The sequence below is a fragment of the Cajanus cajan genome, chromosome 6 (assembly GCF_000230855.2).
Source record: "Cajanus cajan strain Asha chromosome 6, NIPB_CcT2T_4, whole genome shotgun sequence".
NCBI lineage: Eukaryota > Viridiplantae > Streptophyta > Magnoliopsida > Fabales > Fabaceae > Cajanus > Cajanus cajan.
The window spans coordinates 4,077,444-4,097,237 of record NC_138522.1 but is presented as its reverse complement, the minus strand read 5'-3'; the positions used below and the strand labels follow the sequence as shown (position 1 = coordinate 4,097,237).

Genomic DNA, 19,794 nt, shown 5'->3' with positions numbered 1-19,794 from the left:
GCTACAAACAAAATTAAAATCTCCATCAAAGTCCATATCTCATTGAATGAATCAGCTAAACCTTTTAAATAGGTCACAGACTAGTACAAAGTGCTAAAGTCAAACTCCCAGCTACTGTGATCATCCAAGCTTATCCTCTTAAGCCAATGACACAAAAATGAACAAATTTTCTATCTTAAGCCAACAGACACACTACAACAATTTGAGCTCCAAAGCATCTAAATTTCCCCTAATCGACCTTGTGATTCAAGGACATGTGATGAATAAATTAGACCTCCTAATAATTTTAGCCACCTTCTATTTGGAAGCATGAGTTTCCAAGAGGATGTAGATCGCTCAAATCATATTCCTTCCGTAATATCTTTAACAAATTCAAGAACTCCTTGTGGCCAATACCACGACTATTCCAGCACATAATGTTATTAGAGATGATGTATTAATGTGAACTTCCAAGGGCCCTTGTTACTCCATGATCATGTTCTTGTTTTATCCCTGGCCATCGCCAAGTTCCATGCGAACATGATTTCCACCACCCATGCCATCATTGTCTATGCTCAGCTCTTCCCCTTGCCGGTTCAATATGGCATGACCAAACTTTATCCTAACTTTCTTTTGAACCATGGTGTTATTCACTTTCAAGAGCTCATCAAAAAGAGAACAATTTTACATCTAGTCAACCAACTTCACCTCACAAAGCACATCAAGGTCTTTCTTCCCACCCTTATCCAGAACTTGTTCCTCAAGCTAGTGTTAGCACCAAAAAAGCTAGGTAATTGCTAACAACTAGGGATAAGATGCAACTTGGGCTAGAATGAGTTAATCACAAGACTAGTATTTGACCTTCAGCTATAGGTTTCTCTTTGGCCTTTGAAGTTGAGCCTACTTGCTTTCCTTTTTTGGCCTTCTTATTATGGGGCTGTTTCTTTTTCCCCCTAAGAGATTTTGCCCACACATCCCTTGGTGTTTAGGAATCATTCTAGGTTTGTTGGACAAATGGGTCCCACTAATTTACACCTTTACTTCCTCTATTGTAGCATGTGAATTTTGCATCTTCACTGCATACTCTACGTCGACTTGGGGCAACACCATGAAGCACCCATTTGTTCCTATTATTTTATTCTCAATTACACTTGTGTTTCTCATGTTTGCCACCTATCTCCTCCTAATAGGGTGCTTCATTAACATCCATTGCTCATAAGGCAATTTCTCCTTACCACATCCATTTTCGAGTCCATATCCCCAATATTTTTTGACTTATTCCCTTTCTCTAACACGTCAGCATTTTCCAACATCACCAAAGCTAATGGAATTTTCATCACTAGTGTCACCTCCCTCGAAAAATTCTTCCAATGTGACCTTCTCTTTACTCTTCTCTTTGTTCTCCGCATCTTTGTTCACGTAGTTGCCTACTTATGGCCATATCTATAACAACGAAAATAGATAACATGTAGGCCCTCATATTTTAAATGAATATAGGATGTACCCTCACCTTGATATGAAAAGCCAGTCATTTCTCTAGGAGAAACTCAACATAGATCTCGACTAGTTTACCTCTCAAATGAATTGACCTTAACTAGTTGACCTTCAACATAGTGAGTGCCCAAAGTTGAGCCAACATACCATAAGAATTTGTAACTGTACAATTCAATGGGAAGTGCAAATCCAAACCGTCACCTTTCTATTTTTCTCTACATTCATCGAAAATAATGACCTCCATCGTTGGACAATAATATAATGGTCATACACCCCCCCCCCCTTCATGTCCCTTTACATAGCATGAATTGATAGTCTTTATTTGACGTGAATCATCCCCCTTATATAATTTGTTCTCCAACATATCATTATCACATACTTCCTACTTGGGTGGGGTTTCATGAACAAACTCATCTCCGACCGACAAGAGTTTATCCTTATACGACATATTGGCTCCCACCACATGTTGTTCCTCCATAACAACATCACCTAGTTCTCTATCTCAACCACCATAAAATCCATGTTTTCCTTCATGTTAACCTTTTTCATGCTCCAACTAAACAAGTCCTTCTCTAGGCTTGACGACATCTCTAAAACCTTTCAAGCCCTAAAAGAGCTCATAATGTCCTTTCTAGACTCTTCTAATCACGAATCCCAAAATGAAATGAAACCATTGTTAGCCTCTCAACTCTCAAAACACATTTAACAACTTCACCTTGCTTAGGTAATTTTTTTATCCATCAAAATTACATCCACGACACCAAATTTGAAACCTAAAATCATATGGATACTACTTTAAACCTCCACCACTAAACACCTTGCTTACATGATGAAAACATTGTGTATTATATATATATATATTTCGTGCACTTTCCCTTTTGAGAAAAGTTGTATACCATGCATCCACAAATATTTTTACACTTCCACTCACTCTTCATACCAAATAACACTATTTTTTTAACTTCCTTACACTTTTGGGTTATTCTCTCCGGTTCACCTCTATTTATTAGTTACCCGAAACATCAAAGAACCAAATCCCTTCTTCCTTTCCAACTCTCTACTTTCCCTTTCAGATCTTTTATACTAACTTCCATGAATGTTTTAATAGCAAAACTCAAAAAGTCTATTCTCAAGAAAAGAATGAGCCATTTTAAAGGTCCTTTTATTTATTTTTTTTAAAATAAGTCTTTTGTTTTTCGTACATTCTCACTGCAGATAAGGTTCGCATAAAAAAAATAAAACTAATATTTTTTTTCATTCATAAAAATAGAGACATTAACTTAAAAACTAGGAATTGTAATTTAAAAATATCAAATATCATTCATGAGTGTTTTGTATAAAGGATCTCTAACGAGAGTTGTTCATAAATTACTTCATAAAATATTATTTTGATATGTTACTTGTGATTTTGAGTTTTTTAAAATTAACGAGAATTTTTTATATAAGAGGGTCACAACATAGTTTCTCCCACCCTTTAGAATTTCTAGCGTATTGTCCTTCCTTCTCCTTATTCATATATCTCCTATATTTCAATATGAAGAAACACATATCGCTCTTATTGTCCACGTGGAATCTGAAATGGGATGGCCAACCCAGCCGATATAATTCAATTGAGGCTGACAAATTTGTGTTATTGCGTGAAACGCAGGGTAAAACATGCTGACCAATAAGAAACAAAGAAAGAACAAGAACCTAATATTCTCTTTCTCTTAAGTTTGATAGGAAATAAGAGAATGGAACACAGTCCATTGGTGGTCTGTCGACAAATATCAGAGATCAGAGAATTAGTTGAACGCAATTCATAAGTTAAATATAAAAGGTGACCAATCTACCACTGAAACGGACATGTGAGATACGATCTACTTCGTAATTGTTCTCAACCTGGCATATCTAAGTTTGATATGGGATTCATCAATTAGCTCTTAGTTTACTTGGCCTAGTTTTATAATCAACGACCAAGCCCGTGTTTGGCTAACATTAATAATCAATTCCTCCCGCGATAATACACACTCAAATGAGCACATTCCAATTACGTTCCAACATTTTCTATCAAAACCAGCCTAAGCTGAAACCAAACCACGGAAGAAAAAGGAAGACAATGACTTAAAAGACTAGAAGTCAAACAAACAACAAGTTTTAAACTACTTTGTTGTCCTCATGGTAACAAAGAACCTTGCCGCATGTACCTTATTAAGACGTCTATAGAAAACAATAGTCCCACCAACCTAAAGGCAAAATTTAAAACGAATAATAAAATAAAAACAAAACTTACAAAGGAATCCGCACGGCATTTTCTTTTTTTCTCTCTAACTCAGAAACAAAAAATGTTCAAGCCTATAACCTTAAATCATTTTCTCTCAAGATGTCTTCTATTATATAATTTACCTCCGTTACACTTATTTACGGCCACCGGCCTTTCTAGGAGGAGGAGCAGTGTCCTCGTCATCTGACTGAATATCTCCATACTGCCACATTCCACGCCTGCTCGTCTTTGCTTCTTCCTGAAACATTTCCAAATTGTCAAGAGCAGTCTGTCTTTCTTTTCTGTCCCACCTATTTCTTTTTTCTGTTCTACCAAGTCCTTCCTGCAAATTCCACACACAAAAGAAACATTATTCAATGGGCTATTATTCCTGTGTGAGCATGGAGAACCACACCAGAAGAGTTTGAAAGCACTTCAAGCACCTGTAGCATGGCAGCATTAACGCTGATCTCAGCATCCACAGCAACAAGAGTTACAGCAATAATTGTCCCAGTTCCTTGTCCTTTCACTTTTCCACCTGAAGTATCTTTCTCCTCAACCTTGGCCCTGAACTCTTTTCCACTGCTCAAAGTGAGCTCACTCAAATATTCAGCTGCTTCTTGGCCAAAATCCTCTTCCAAGTTAGGAATCTTGACGTAGGCAAGGCTACACAGTTGAGCAAGACCAGGTGCAGCAGACACAGATGGATCAACAGGCCGTAGCTGACTGAAGGGTACTGCTTCTTGATTTCCATAATCAATGTAGAATACTTCAAACATGTCGTTAGGGGATTCAACTGGTCCTCGAGGTGTGTTGACAACCTACACAATTCAATTATGAATAAACAGTATCAGTATAAGAAATAAAAGAATGTGGTACCTGAAACCATTTTATGAGGAAAAGAGAAATTGAGTGAAAATAGACATGATACAAGCTTTCAACTGACTATTTAGCATCTCATCAACTCTGAAAAATTACAGAACATTGCAAAATATGGTAAATAACGGGTGCATAAAGTTTTGGCCATATGATGAAATATTAGGTTACATAATCTGTCAAATATACTATAAAAGGAAAAAATTTGAGTACAAGAAAAATCTAGTGTACTGAGATGAAACCACTGAATATTAATATTCTGAACTTGAAATTCTAGCAGCTTGCTTTAATAGTGCAAGACAAATTATAAACAGGATGGTGATATAAATATACATCATATTAATGGAATATCAAAAACTATATGCTTGTCAATATACCTAGATAACAAATATAACAAAGGGGGGTAGGGGGAAGCAACCAAAGGATCTACTATAAAAGAAACATGTGGAACAAATGGGTCTCATGCCCAATCATGAAGTGAATTGAGTGATATATTTTTCATCAACCCAACATAATGGTCACATTTTTAAGCTATAGAATTGCAATGCCTAGATTCGTTGGGGGGAAGGGGGGAAAATCTCATGTTGGAACTTACCATTGCCCGGTACCAAGACTTGTCAGCGTGAAAGTAACAAAGGACTATGTCACCCTTCTTAGGATTGAAAGCACCAAGCACAGGAGCATCCTTCAGGTTCAAAGAAGCAAGCTGTTGTTGAATGGATGCAATCTTCTGATCTCCAACTGTCTGGACATAGAATTTACCACCGCCCAAGACTTCCGTAACAATTACCTACCAATGTAAAACAACCGGATAAGTGATTCACCAATTTTAAACACAGAAAGGGACATTAGCGAAAAAGTATCCTGATTCCTGAGCACCTTAAGCACTTCTTGCTGTTTGTTTTCAACTGGTGCACCGTTGGACACTTCCTCTCCTTCAACAAAATTCTCCCAGATCTGCAAAACAAGTCACTTTAGAATTGTTACCAGGGAAAGAATAGTGGGAATATAAACATTATTGGGGACCCATTCTTACTTTCAGCTTTTGCCTCTTAGCAGATTGCTCAGCTTGATCCAGAAGATGAAAATCAGGAATTCTATCACTGCCAAAGGATGTTTGGAGTTTTGCAAGACCAGCTTCTAGCAGTGTAGCTGCCACGTTGTTCCTCGACTCCCATAAGGATCCCAAGAAAGTTCCAGTTCTGTCAACAGTTTCAACCTCTATCTGTAAACAATAAAAAATATTTAACAAAAATTAGCAAGAAACAGGAACCTTATGTTCTGGAAGAAATTGATTTACCTCAACATCTCTTTGCATTATCTTTCTCCTCATCAAAGCAATTGCTTCATCTGAATAAGGTTCATCTCGACCTGGACACCTGACTCCAGAAAAAGAGAAAGCAATGCTGCAAGTTTCTTTTGGAATCAACAATTTGAAACGATGGCCACTGAGCACATATTCCACAACAGCAGGAACTCTTCTACTTCGGTGCAGGAAAGGCAAGAAGTCTCTGGCTTTCTTAGCTGATGCCTATGAGTCAAAAGGAAACAGTTGCATATTTGAGTTATATTTATAAGCTTTGGTGTAGAAACAAAAGTTTGTATGACTATATTCTTTTTTACCGTGGTCAAGTCAGTTATGTGCATCACTGGAGGATCCTTGGCAGAGTGGATGCCTTTCCTTCCAGAAGTGGCACGTGATTCAGCAGAAAGAAGAGCATCATAATAGTTAGATCTCTCTTCAAAGTCGCGATGTCTAATGACAGTTCCAAAGCCACGGCTAACTATCAATTCAGCAATATTCATCCCATTTGGTTGACTTCCAGCAGGTGGAGCCGGTGACACAGCATCATCACTGTCAACCTTTGCAGTGGACAATAGGAAGACTGATCCAAAATCCATTACTCTGGAATCAGAACCTGCTGATGGAACTACAGATCCATCTGTGGGAACCTTCCTAGAATATTCCATTTGAACATTCACCTGAAAAAATAGTAGTCAATTACAATTTACAACTGAATTTTCAGTTGTGATATTAAAAGAAGGTATAATAAAATATTTTCATACTTGACGACCAATGAGTCGTGTTCTCAAGAACTCCTTTGCTTCACGGGCATAGGGAGCTGGTTTTTCATCTCTTCGAGGATTGCCCATTTTTGGACACCTAATACTTGAAAGGTTAACTCGCCTCTCAGCTAGTGGACTACCATACGGAATGGAATCATCAGCAACAATAACACAATCTCCACTCACAACCTCAACCACCTGTAGAACTCAAGATAAAATGTTATATGCTTATATAAATGAAGATTGACTGTTTGGCATAAATACATGATTGAGCAATATTTACCTTGCCAGAAAAATTCTGGTTATGAATTGCCTTTGAATTTGAAGGTGGTGGTACATAGTTTGTCCACATTCTTATCCTATTTTTCTTAGCCTGCAGCTCGGCAGTCTTCAGCTTTCGCTTTGCTTCGTCATCCATCATATTTGCACTCCATTCAACATATTTTGCATAACCCTGTGTGATTGTAAATTTGAAACAAGAAACATATTCAGTATATGAGTAATATTTCATCAGATTCAGATTAAAAGACATTGGCAAGCATTCTAAGACAATAATAAAATTAACAAAATTTGATGACCGGTAAAACATTCATAGATCATGTTTGCTTTTTTTTATCAAGTGGGGTAAAAAATCACACATGTATAACCATAGTCCGCGCAACCAAGCAAATAAAGCCAGCAATCATAGCAAGTACATTGTTTCCCTTTTCAAATCCTTCTAGTTAGTTAAACACTAAATTGGAATTTCAATTCAATGTTAGAGATTATGTAAAATAAAAATATTGTCATTAAGGATATTATGATATATCATGAGCTATATGTAATTATGTAAACTTGGGTAATCTTTAATCACAATATTTATGACCAGTTACAGATAAGAGCTTTCACTTCTGCTGCGTAAATTAGACAAAAAAATTCATTCTTTGTCTCGTTTTTTCTTTTTCCTCAACATGCATTTTGTATCATACTCATCATACATATAATACACCTCAACAAGAAATGACTAAGTACAGATATAAGAGTCAAGAGGATAAAAGCTATTATTTCAGTCTCAAATAAACCAATGAAGTAATGCTATTGTTCAAAATCATGGCAGGAAACACATCAGGTCCAACATGAACTGATTTAGAGAAAATAAATCATGATTAAATCAACCCACACAAGTGAATCACATACGTTTTCTACAAGCTCCAATGCCAGGTCCTTTGCTGATTCACCATCTGGATAATACACTGACCCGATTAAATTGCTGAACTTATCGAAGCCTTCCAGGACAACCCGAACCTACATACCATCTGGATTAGAAAATTTTCAGAAATGGAAAAGCAATATAATTTAGACAAACACATTACTTACGTCTCGATTCAATACACGCATCTCTGTGTAAAATTTAGCCTCGTATGCAAAAGGATCAGCAGCACTTTCGGCAGCAGATGTTGATACTGCAAGTCGTTGTGCAGATGTAAGTGGAGCCTGAGGTTCCCCAGGAACATCTCCATTGGTGTCATCAGATGTCAACTCTGATTCAACAACACTTTCAGGTGCAGCTCTCCTTCCCATTTGGGGGGCCTGGGGTAAAGGGAAAAAATTAGTTGCATGTGTGCATGATAAAGATGGTAGCAAATAGCAACAGCATTTAACACATACCTGAATCCCAGCAACAAAAACTTGAACAAACTGAAACCCTGGGAGCAAATAGACTCGGAGAGTACTGCCATCTCTAACCTGCTCAACAATTGCCTCCATGGGCAACCCCTTATTTGCAGATAACAAACCCATAGCATCCAAGTTACTAGGGTCACCCATGGCGGAAGGTGGTAGATTTCTGATTGATGCCTCAGCAGCACCAGGAACCTGCAATCAACATAAAACCATATTACGTACATGGATTGGGATTAGAATAAATTAAACAGGGATATTCACTAGAAATCTCAAACTTCCATCCCATTTTAGCATCATCCTGTTTTGTCAATTTAAATGACAATGAAAGATGACTTCTACGAAACAGATTGGATAACAAAGCATAAACTCGCTCTGTAATCAAATTTGGGTTTAAAACAAGAACATGCAAATAATCATTTCCACAATACAGAGGTAAACTTACAAGCAATATGAAATTAAGTCAATTTCGAGATAATGACAGCAGTAGTAAACACTTGTTTTACATCAGCAAAGATTCCCAACACAGTCTACTTCGGTTTCCAAGCAAACCAAGTTGCCAGGACATCAACGAATACATATCTAACTTTTAATGTGTGGCAATTAATTACACTTTTTTTTTTAAAAAAAATATTTTTTTGTAAAGAGGAAAACCCAAACAAACCTTGCTCCAACGGCCAAGGCCTTCTTGTTTAGCTTGTTCTTCCAAGCGTAACAATTCTGCCAGGTATGGACTCGCTTCTCCTTTCTGCTGCCCCTGTTCCCTGATCTGCATGCACAAGACCACAATTCATCAACGGGTAAGTAAAACATTCCACACGTGACATATCCAGTCACAACACAAAGCACACGGTTTTCAAGTTACAACCTTGACCCATCCTTGAGAAACAACCAGCATGGCAACATTCTTGTCCCCGAGAAATACGGTTCCAAAGTCTCGATTGATAGACGGCACGTTGTAATCCACTCTGAAGGTCACCTCCTGTTCCAACAAACACGTCCCATCAAACACATAGCACGCTTAATCAAAATAAGACAAAACCACAACACTCAATTAGATCAATGTAACAACTGAATGAATCATCTCTATTTCCACCCACCTTCCCTATGCAGAGCTTCCTCAGAAACTCTCTACTTTCCCATGCAAACGGCTCGTCCACACCGCCTCTACGCGCCTAGCGAAATTAACACTAAAGCAATCAGTACAAAGCAGCATTAAATTATTTAATCAATTGTTCAATTAATCCAATGAAAAAGTCAAATAGGTAAAAATACCAATCTAGGTGCAATAAGAGACGATAGAGTAATGGTCTTTTCAGGCAAAGGACCAGGTTTGGTGCTGGCAATTGCCACAATGACCAAACAATCCCCAGAAGGAACAGCCTTCACTCTTCCCCTGTACCATCCCGTGGCCCCAGTCGCAGCTGATGCCATTCTTCAACGATCTGCAACAAACCAAAACGACTTTCAGCGACCTTCAAAGCAATTTAAAGCCACAAAAAAAAGAAAAAACGGAACACAACGTCATGTCATTTATCATGCAACGGATTCAATTAATTCCGCAAAACAAAAACAAAAATAAAAGCTTAGATCCGGAGACCGAACACGCCAGTGATCAGCGGCGGCACGGGGAAATCGAGAAACGAGACGGATCGGACAATTGAAAAGGAAATGCTATATCGGCGGCGATACCTTGAAATGGTTCACGCTTCGGATCTACGAAATCCGAAAGTGGTGAGGCGAAGTAGAAGCGGAAAATGATTGATTAAGCGAATTATTAGGGATTTTTGGCGACGGGAAACAGATCCGAAGCGGAAAGAGGAGCGCGGCAAAACAAGAGTTTCAGGCGGAGGATCCGGTGAGAGTACACAGAATACGAGAGAAATGTGGGTTTAGATGAGAGTGGTTTATATATATACAAAGAGCATGAGGAAAATGCGAGAAGCTTTTCTAAAGTGCCCCTGCTTTTGTGATTAATTACCAGAATTGCCCCTCAGAATCCTTGCGAAAACTACATAGATATCCTAATACATCATCATCTCCATCGGACCATCTCTAGATATACATATTCGGAGAGAGAGATGGCAGCCTCCTTAATTATAGCTGTCTGTTTTTTTGTTTTTTTTTCCAAAACAATTTCTTATTTGCATGATTATAATTATGATTTGATGGAAAATTTAAACAACTTTTTAAATCATTTTACATAAAAATTTTATTTTTAAAGCTAACGATTTTAAAATAATAATAAAATATTGATAATTTGACAAGTTTAAAAAATATTTTTTTTAAAAAAAGTAGTTTTGAAGGTGATTTTACCGTTTTACTTGTTGTGGTGAAATATCCACTTCAAAGGTTTAGAAACGACCAATTTAATTTGAGAAGGTGATTTGTACGATATAGAGTTTAATTAGTTAAAAAAATTATATATATTAATGTCTAAAAGACATTTTCTACTGATGAGAATTTTGTTTAAAAAATAAAAATAAATGATAAAATAATTAGATTTAAATATATATAAATGGTCAATAATTATACAATTTTAAAAGTGATTTTAAGTAATTATTTTAAAAAAATAAAAGATTGAATCTATATATGAAAAAAGCATATTATCTTTATTAATAAAACTAATATAAAAAGGTACTTTGTATAATTTAAAAAAAAATAGTAATTAATAATATTTTTTTTAAAATTAATCTAGTTGTAAGCATAATTTTTTAAAAATGCTGAAGCGAAAGAGTAGTTTAAAGCATATTGTCTTTAATGATAAAACTAATGTAAAAGGGTATTTTTATAATTTAAAAAAAATAGTATTAATGATAGATTTTTAAATTAATCTAGTTGTGAGCATAATTTCTAAAAAAAATAGTGAAGAGAAAGAGTAGTTTAAAAAATATAATTTAAGAGGTAGTTATAAAAATAAAATATAAAAAAAATATGTAAACAAATAAGATAATCTCTTTTTTAATAATATAGAAAATAACATATAGATAAAGATGCATCTTATGCTACATAAGTTTAGTAACTACTATTCAATTAGAATTAATTTGTTAAAAAAATTATTAGCTTATCACTTGGGTGACAATTCACATATTTGAAGGAAGGTTAATATAGTCTGTCTACACAATACGAAGTAGGTGGCCAGTAGGTGTGTCTATAAATGGAGATTACATTTCCTGTGTATTTAAGAATTGGAAACCAAACTCAGATTTGAAGTATATCAAATTTCGCAAACGAAATAAAAAAATAAAAAAAAAATACACACAAGAAAACATGTTTTTTTTAATGGTTAAAACATATTTTTTTTAATTATTTGTAGTTTTACTCGCTTTACTTTTTAGTGTTTATAATTTAAAATAATTTTTTTAATTTTTATACTCATCATTTTTTGTCTTATAGTTTAACATAGATATTTTTATCTCTATATTTGTATTTTTTTAGTCTTTATTATTATTTTTTTATAACATTAACTATTTTGTATTAAAATACTAGACATTTAATTTTGAGAAGGTAAAAAAATATATCTCAATAATGACGTTACAAGATAACAAAAAATATTTTAATAATGATATTACACATGAATGTACAAAAGAGATACGAAAATATTGAAAAATTTAATTTAAATTAAACAAATAATTTTGACATTAAACAAAAAAAGTTAAATTTATATTTTTATTATGTCAACATAAAAAAGAGAATATTAAAAAAATCATAATAGAGACTAAAAAATTAAAAATTATAAGTATAAAAATTAAAAATATTTATCTTAAATTATAAAGACTAAAATAATTAAAAAAATAAATATAGAAATTTAAAAGTTCTATTTTAAATTATAAAAATTAAAAGATAAAATAAATGAAATTATATAAAGTTAAAAAAAAAGGTATTTTTAATTAGCTACAAGGTTTCACAGTTAGAAATGTTACAATTACAAGAGTTGGAAGCTCAAAACTAGGAATGGCAATGGGATCCCGTGAGAGTGGGTAATAGTAGACCTGCCCCTGTCCCGCTAGATGAAATTTGGTCTCATACTTATCCCATATCCGCGCGGTTATCTATTAAGCGGATGTCTATGAATTTCTTGAATACTCATGAATATCCATGGATATTTATAAATTTTTTAAGAAATTAAAAAAATTATTACAAATAATTTTAATTTATATTTGATGTCATTGAAATATCAAAAATAAAAATAACAATTAATATGTATTTATTAGAAAATAAAAAAGAAAGAGAGTATAATAAAAAATATCAAATATATCTTATAAAATTAAAAGAAATTATTACATTTTTTTATTTGCATATAAACGATCTTAAATGAGTATTAAAGAAGAATGGAGGTGATAATAAGCATAGTCCCATGTTTCTCTTAACGTTGGAAAATTAAAAGATCCCTCGAGGAATCTCATGGTATTTTTGAACAACATTGTCAAATTTAAAGACCATGCAGATAAAGATAAAGGAAGTTGGGTAGTTTATACATAAAGAAACAAATGAAAACAGGTTAGGGATAGTTTATAATAGGGTCATGAAGTTGATTACATTTTGCTATGGACAAGTTATTTATTAGTAATTTGAAAGTATCCCACGTGGTGTTACTCTTATAACATGTCTCTACTAATCATTTCATAAAGAAGCTTCTCTACCTTATCATTCTCATATTTTTAAACAGAGGAGAAATAATTATTTCAAAAGTTATAGCATTAGGGGTGCAACCATTATCTTCCATTTCTTTCTTACTCATTTTACAAGACTATTACTTAAAAAATTTAAAACCAATATTTTTATATTTGGTCCTGTGCACAAGGATAAAACTTTGAGAAAAAAGACTAAACCCTAAAGTAAAAAAGTTTTACACCGTGATCAATTCTAAACAATCATTTATTTATTGACTTTAATAATAATTAATTCAAAAATTATATTAATATTGGTTTGAAACATACACTTAGGTGATCTCACAGTTTTTGAAAAGCTTCCGGTTTGAGTTGTTTTGTCATCAAATCAGCTACTTGATCTTTGGTTCCACAGTGCACAACCTCAAGTACACCATCTCGAATTAATTTATAAAGACTATATAAGTTCTTTGAAATTGAACATCCATTTCAAGGGGAAATATGAATCAAAATCCTTACACATGGAGACCGATATTGTTTTGTTTGATAGGCGAAACAATCAAGAAGGCTTAAGTCAAGTCTAATTGTTATCCACGGGGACAAATTTAAAAATGAAAACTTGGGAACTAACCGTGAGAAAATCATTGTGGTAAAATATGTCAATTAATCGTAAGAGGTTAGACATAGAACTAGGCATTCACCAGTTCAGAATCCTCTTAAGTGATCACTTACCAAGAAGTCTGTGTTACCCGGGTCAGCAAAAAGCATCAATTTCACCACGAGGTACCTTGCAAATGACAGTCATAGTCAATATTTGCTTTCCAATGAATCAAATATCTTCATATCATAATATTCTGGCCACTTGTACTTTGATGTGTCTCCACAATCTCTATAGCTTTTGCAGCAATACAAGATTTATCCAACTTTATGCAAGTAACTGTGAGCAACAATAAGCATATTTTGCGTTAAAGCCTTGATTTTAAATTTGTATCTTGCAATGTTTACATGAAGAAGCCAGCTACGCTACAAAAAGGGTTCCTGCACGAGCATGAAATAAACGGCTGGAGGGATGGCAGGCCCAGGTCAGACCAATTGATAAGGTACTGCTATGGTCTAACAAATATCTAAAACTATTCTAGAATAGGCTAAGGATTGATTATCTTTTCGGTCCATTCATTCCCAATCATTGGTACTATATAACCAGTACAATGAGTCAATATGTGGCTTTCCACAAAATGCTGTAACAAAAAAGAATATAAAGTGTAGTAACAGAGGAATATAATAACAAAATGCAATAAAACAACACAAATGCAGAAATTATATAGCTATTATCCTATTTGATACTCCTCATGATATTAGATATGTAGTCTTGCAATTTCATGGACCGCTTAGTTTCTCTTTTGGGTCTGGACTCATAGGTTGTGTTGCTAACATCTACACTGGCATGACTTATGTTGGCCAAGCATTACTATAATATATTAATTTGACACAATACTGAACTCAATGTTTATTAAACCTACTGACTGTAATTCTAGAAATGAAGGCCTTTTCAACTGTATACTTGTATATACCACGGCTAGAAATAAGGGTTTGTGTATATGAAACCTAAGTGTATATACAGCATTATTTATGCACTTCATTTTACAAATAAGATATCTTCGGGCAACATTTAACAGTATAAAAAGAATGGCTCTTCAGTTAAAAAAAACTTTACCTTACTGGCAAGATAACTGTAGTTTAATGTAGAGGCAGCAAAACCAAAAGATTCCATCAGGTGACAGAGATTCTAGCAGCCATCTTTGCAAAAATTGAATATTTGACAACTGAATCCAGGCTCAAGAGCCACCCTATCCCTACTTAAGAGATTTAACTTGAATGTTATGCCATCTACAATTCCAGCAGACTCATGACCCTAGACCATGGGTTTTTTGACAATGCAATCAGCACCTTTCATTGCCTAACAACAAAGGTAGCTTACACAAACCAGGAAAATAACAAAAACCAAAGAGCTAATAAGTCATAAGCACTCCCCACACAGAAGAACAGAGTGAAGCACAGCCTTCTGGTTTCTGTCTAGATTGATATTTGCATGGCCACAACAAGCTTGTCTCCAACAAGTAGTTCAATCATAGCCCTTTCCTCCAAATTCACAAAGCCAGGTAGCTTAAAGCACAAATTGGCATGATGCATTCCATGGTAATTGAAATGAAAAATCACTTGCAAAATGGAAAATTTACTGAAATTCAATACAATCATTTTGATTGTTAGATGAAAAAAATCTACTGGTTATTGAATATATGCAAAATCTAACCATCAAATCTTCAATGTTAGGCTACTGGCTTTTATTGACAAGAACAAACACTAGTGATTTTTGCTAATTAACCTATCCGCATCTACTATAGATATTGCCTTAGTGCAGCTGCTCCTTAGAATCCAACTATCTCCTGCATAAACAGAAATAAATTATTTACCCCACATTGTTAACATGGACAAATTAACTACCCTGTGAGGAATGTAATGGTAGTTCTATAAGATATTGTCAAAATAATACAGTTTTAGTTTTTATCCTATCAGTGGTAGAGTGTGCAAAAAAAAAAAAAAATCCGTCCTTTAAAAAGCTTTAACAATTTCATTGAGAAAAATGTAAAACACAACAGAATGATAGAAAAATATCCTAGTAAAATAAGAGACGAAACTAAACTGACTGAAAAATTTCACCCTAAACCTCAGATGGAACACAGATCAGTCAAAATTGGATTGAAAATACTTAACATAATGACCATCAGTAGATTAAAGAAGCTGATTCATTGGAACACAAATGCATATATAAACAATTGAAAGTAGGTTAGGGATAGTAAATACAAATAAAGAGAATGAATGATTGACTACTTTTTGCTTTCAATGAGTTATTTATTAGTAACAAGAAAGCATCTCACCGAGTTTAACTCTTACAATAAGCCTCTAGCAATCATTTCTCACCAAGTTTAACTCTTACAATAAGCCTCTAGCAATCATTTCTCGGAGCAGTTTCTCAGCCTTATCGTTCTCATCTTTTTCAAATAGAGCAGAAATAATTATTTCAAAAGTTATAGCATCAGGGATGCAACCTTTCTCTTCCATTTTTGACCGCAAGGCTAATGCTTCATCAAACAACCCCACTTTACAGAGTCCATTGATCATAACATTATATGTCCAGACATTCAGATGATGGCCCTTAATCAAAAGATACCGAAAAACTTCTTGCGCTTTCTCAAGTCTTCCACCTTTGCACAGTCCGTCAATAAGTATTGTGTATGTATACTTATCTGGCTGAATTCTACGACTATTCATTTTCTTGAATAATGCAATTGCTCTGTCTAGATGACCATTTTTGCATAAAGCATCCAATAAGGAATTGTAGGTAATTATATTGGCTGGTTGACCTCTATCATGCATCTCATTAACAAGATTCCAAACATCAGTTATCCTTCCCGATTTGCACAAACCATCAATAAGTGAATTATAAGTTATTGTACCAGGAATCATATTTTTGCGTTGCATGTCTTCAAAAAGATTGATGGCTTCATCTATCATTTTCTTCTTACATAATCCATCAATCATGATATTATAGCTATAAACATCATGTGCCACTCCTATTTGGGACATAGAGTTGAATACATGCTTTGCTTTTTTCACTTCATTAACTGTGCGATATCCGTCCATTAATGTATTATAAGTAATAACATCAGGTTCCACATCTGTTTTTACCATTGCAGCTATCAAAATTTTAGCTTCTTTTATGTTTCCTTCCTTACATGACGCATCAACCAATATGTTGAAGGTAACAATATCTGGGTTGATGTTTTTCAATTTCATTCCATTTAACAATGTAATTGCTTCTTTGAAATGACCCATAACACAAAAGCCATACATTAAACTACTGAAAGTGACAACATTCGGAGAAATCTTTTTGACAAGCATTTCAGAATACAAATTACAGGCATCAGCAACAAGTTTATTTTTGCATAAGCTGTCGATGATTGTGCTGTACATTACCACATTAGGTTTAATTGAATGCCCTTCAATCCTTTTGAGCAACTGTATGGCAGCCTTTGTTTCTCCTGATTTACAAAGACCATTGATCAAAGTCCCATAACTAACATGGTTCAACTGAAATCCTTGAGCTAAAGCGTCATCATGAAAGTGCAGTGCTTTCCTAAGCTGACCACAAAAACATAAACCTTTGATGAGTGTTGTGAGGGTTATTGCATCTGGCTTATATCCCATTTTGAGAATTTTGGCAAACACAGAAAAGGCAAAATTGATGTGACCGAGGTGGCAGAAGCAATTGATGAGGATGCTCAATGTAACAAGGTCTGGTGTAATTGCTTTGAATTCCAATTGTTTAGAGAGGGAAATAGCAGTTGGGTAATGCTTCATCTTGACAAGGGATCCTAAAATGTGGCCAAAATGGAAGATGGGCGGGGAAGGATGCATATCGAGCATGCGATTGAATGAGGCAACGGCATTGTCGTGATTAAGAGGCTGAGATTGGGAATGGAGGTTTGCATTTTGATAAGAAGGAAGAAACCTTCGAAAAATAGAGATAAAGGGTAAAAACCTGGATCTTAATATTAACAAAGACATTGCTACTCAAATCTGTTACTGCACCAAAAAGTAAGTACAAAAACAAAATAAGAAATTTTGCTGTAATTAGAAGAAACTTTGGAAAGAGAGAGATAGAGAGAAAGGGAGAAAACCTGAATCTTTGTAATGACATTGTTCTCCAAAAATAAGTATGGTTTAAGGGTTCCGACCGCGCTGAATGATTTTAGAAGGAAAAAAAGGAATTGTTGTGTTGGGTTAATATAGGTATGACAATGACTCGATGCTAGCGGGTAATTTAAACTCATCCTTATCGTGCCGGATGAAAATTCATCACATATTCACTCTATGAAATTTTTTTTAATATCTATGGATATTTATAAATATTTATAAATTTTTTTAAAAATTAAAAAATTATATTATAAATAATTTTAAATTTATATTTAATATTATCAAAATATTAAAAATAAAAATTTAATATTAATTTTGAACTTGTATTTAACGTTAATTTTGTTAAAATAATAATAAAAATACAAGATAATTAATAACTTAAAATATATCAATTTCACAAGTAAGTTAAAGTCTCATCACAAAGTTACAATAATTCAATCTCTTAATTTTATATGAAAGTAAACAACTTAAAATATATAAATTTTATTGGTTCAATCAAAACTAGAAAATTAATCAAATTACATCCAACATAATTCTATAACATGTTTAATACATGTTGGTAACTTCATCAACCTCACTTTTGTAAGAAAAAAAATGAGAGAGTGTAGTTTTATGGTTATATGGTACAAGAATAATTAGGATATTTTAAAAATATTATTAAACGGGTACCCCGCGGGTATGGATATTAGCATATCCGCTCCTGCCCTATTTATAAACGGGTAAAAATTTATTCATCTCCATTATCTGCGGGCACCTAATTAGTCTATCTATTTATTATCCATAGCGGATTTTATCGACAGATACCCGCGGGTGCGGGTATTTTTGTCATCTCTACTCAAAACCTTGTTTGGATTTTTCTTTGGAAAAAAGGCTTTTCAAATAAAGTCCCAATTTATGTGTGTTTGATTTTAGAAAACATTTTTTATTTTAATTTTCTATTTTTATTTTTAGAAAATAATTTTTATTTTCTAGTTTTAAAATTTAGAAAACATGTTTGGTTTGATTATTTTCAATATAACTTTATGAAAGATTTTTTTTTATAAAATTTTCAATCAAAATTGCTCTCTAATTAGAATAATATTTTATTTTGTAAATATTTTACTTTTTTTACTCTATCTTATATTTATTCTCATTTTAATCCTTTCTTTTTATAATAGTTGGATTTTACTCTAAAAACGTGCAAATATTTATTATATTTTTTTATCAAATGAATAATTTATTATCTAACAAGTAGTAATTATATATTAAAATAATATATATATATATATGTATATATATATATTATCTTTATAAACAATATATATAATTAATACTTGTCTTGAAATATATCAACCAAAACTTAATCATATTAAATCTTAATTATATTTAATAAATAATATTTAATAAAAATTATTAAATAATATAAATAACATATGTAATTAAAATTCTATAGGATAATTATGTATAATAAGTATTATAATATTAATATATAATACATATGCAAACATCAAACAACTTTTCTATACACAAAAAAAAAATATAAGATAAATTGATTGAATCACATGGATAAAATTTTTTTAAGTCTATTAAATTATGTGTGTGACTACAAGTTTAGAAGCAAGTTCATAAATTTTTTTTAATAATTACCCTTACATGTCACTGCGTTTTCAAAAGTGTAAAAAAATAGTAAAAATGACATTTTTTTTTCATTTTCAATTTTAGATTTCTTTTAAAAATATTTTCTAAAATTAAAAATAAATATATTTTCGTACTTATTTTTATTTTCTTTAAAAATGAAAATAAAAAACTGTGAAAATCCTAAATTATCAGTATAATTAAATCTATCTACTTGTTGACGAGCTTGTTTTCTTTGGAAATAGATCTTTTACAGTGAGGCAAAAAATATGAGAGGGTAAAGTTCACGATTTCATTGTTTATTAGTAGGGATTTCATGCGGGGATAATGATAATGTAACTAAAAAAACTCATTTTCATTTTCTTTATCTTAAGAAATGTAAGATTTTATCAACTAGAGATCCTTCTATCTATGGTGGAGGATGCACGTTGTCCTTAACTAAATTCCCTTTAAACTAAAAAAAAATAGAAGAAAAGGATGAATATAGAGGAAAAAAAG

At 33.2% G+C, this 19,794-nt stretch overlaps 2 protein-coding genes across 2 annotated transcripts; both read right to left on the bottom strand.

The window, feature by feature from the left end:
• Window positions 1-3,591: 3,591 nt before the first annotated feature.
• On the bottom strand, window positions 3,592-10,214 carry LOC109805699 (ribonuclease TUDOR 1). Its single transcript, XM_020367874.3, has 17 exons — window positions 10,010-10,214; window positions 9,593-9,762; window positions 9,418-9,492; window positions 9,186-9,299; window positions 8,982-9,086; window positions 8,306-8,512; window positions 8,015-8,227; window positions 7,835-7,942; window positions 6,942-7,112; window positions 6,659-6,856; window positions 6,215-6,574; window positions 5,892-6,122; window positions 5,628-5,816; window positions 5,471-5,548; window positions 5,187-5,381; window positions 4,159-4,536; window positions 3,592-4,058 (listed from the first exon to the last, which is right to left on the bottom strand). The coding sequence occupies exons 2-17, from the start codon at window positions 9,749-9,751 to the stop codon at window positions 3,870-3,872; spliced, it is 2,970 nt and encodes a 989-aa protein (XP_020223463.1). The 5' UTR covers window positions 9,752-9,762; window positions 10,010-10,214; the 3' UTR covers window positions 3,592-3,869.
• A 4,703-nt stretch (window positions 10,215-14,917) lies between these two features.
• On the bottom strand, window positions 14,918-19,243 carry LOC109806278 (uncharacterized). The gene is made up of 2 exons (XM_083076558.1): window positions 15,907-19,243; window positions 14,918-15,371 (listed from the first exon to the last, which is right to left on the bottom strand). The coding sequence occupies exon 1, from the start codon at window positions 17,551-17,553 to the stop codon at window positions 15,919-15,921; it is 1,635 nt and encodes a 544-aa protein (XP_082932684.1). The 5' UTR covers window positions 17,554-19,243; the 3' UTR covers window positions 14,918-15,371; window positions 15,907-15,918.
• Window positions 19,244-19,794: the final 551 nt, after the last annotated feature.

What these genes read in the sequence shown, in the direction of transcription:
- LOC109805699 (XM_020367874.3), bottom strand. Translation starts at nt 9,751, where the DNA reads ATGGCATCAGCTGCGACTGGGGCCACGGGATGGTACAGGGGAAGAGTG. An exon ending in ACCAGAATTTTTCTGGCAAG is followed by an intron (nt 6,857 to 6,941) that starts GTAAATATTGCT and finishes TGAGTTCTACAG; the next exon opens with GTGGTTGAGGTTGTGAGTGG. An exon ending in CACGACTCATTGGTCGTCAA is followed by an intron (nt 6,575 to 6,658) that starts GTATGAAAATAT and finishes CTATTTTTTCAG; the next exon opens with GTGAATGTTCAAATGGAATA.
- LOC109806278 (XM_083076558.1), bottom strand. Translation starts at nt 17,553, where the DNA reads ATGTCTTTGTTAATATTAAGATCCAGGTTTTTACCCTTTATCTCTATT.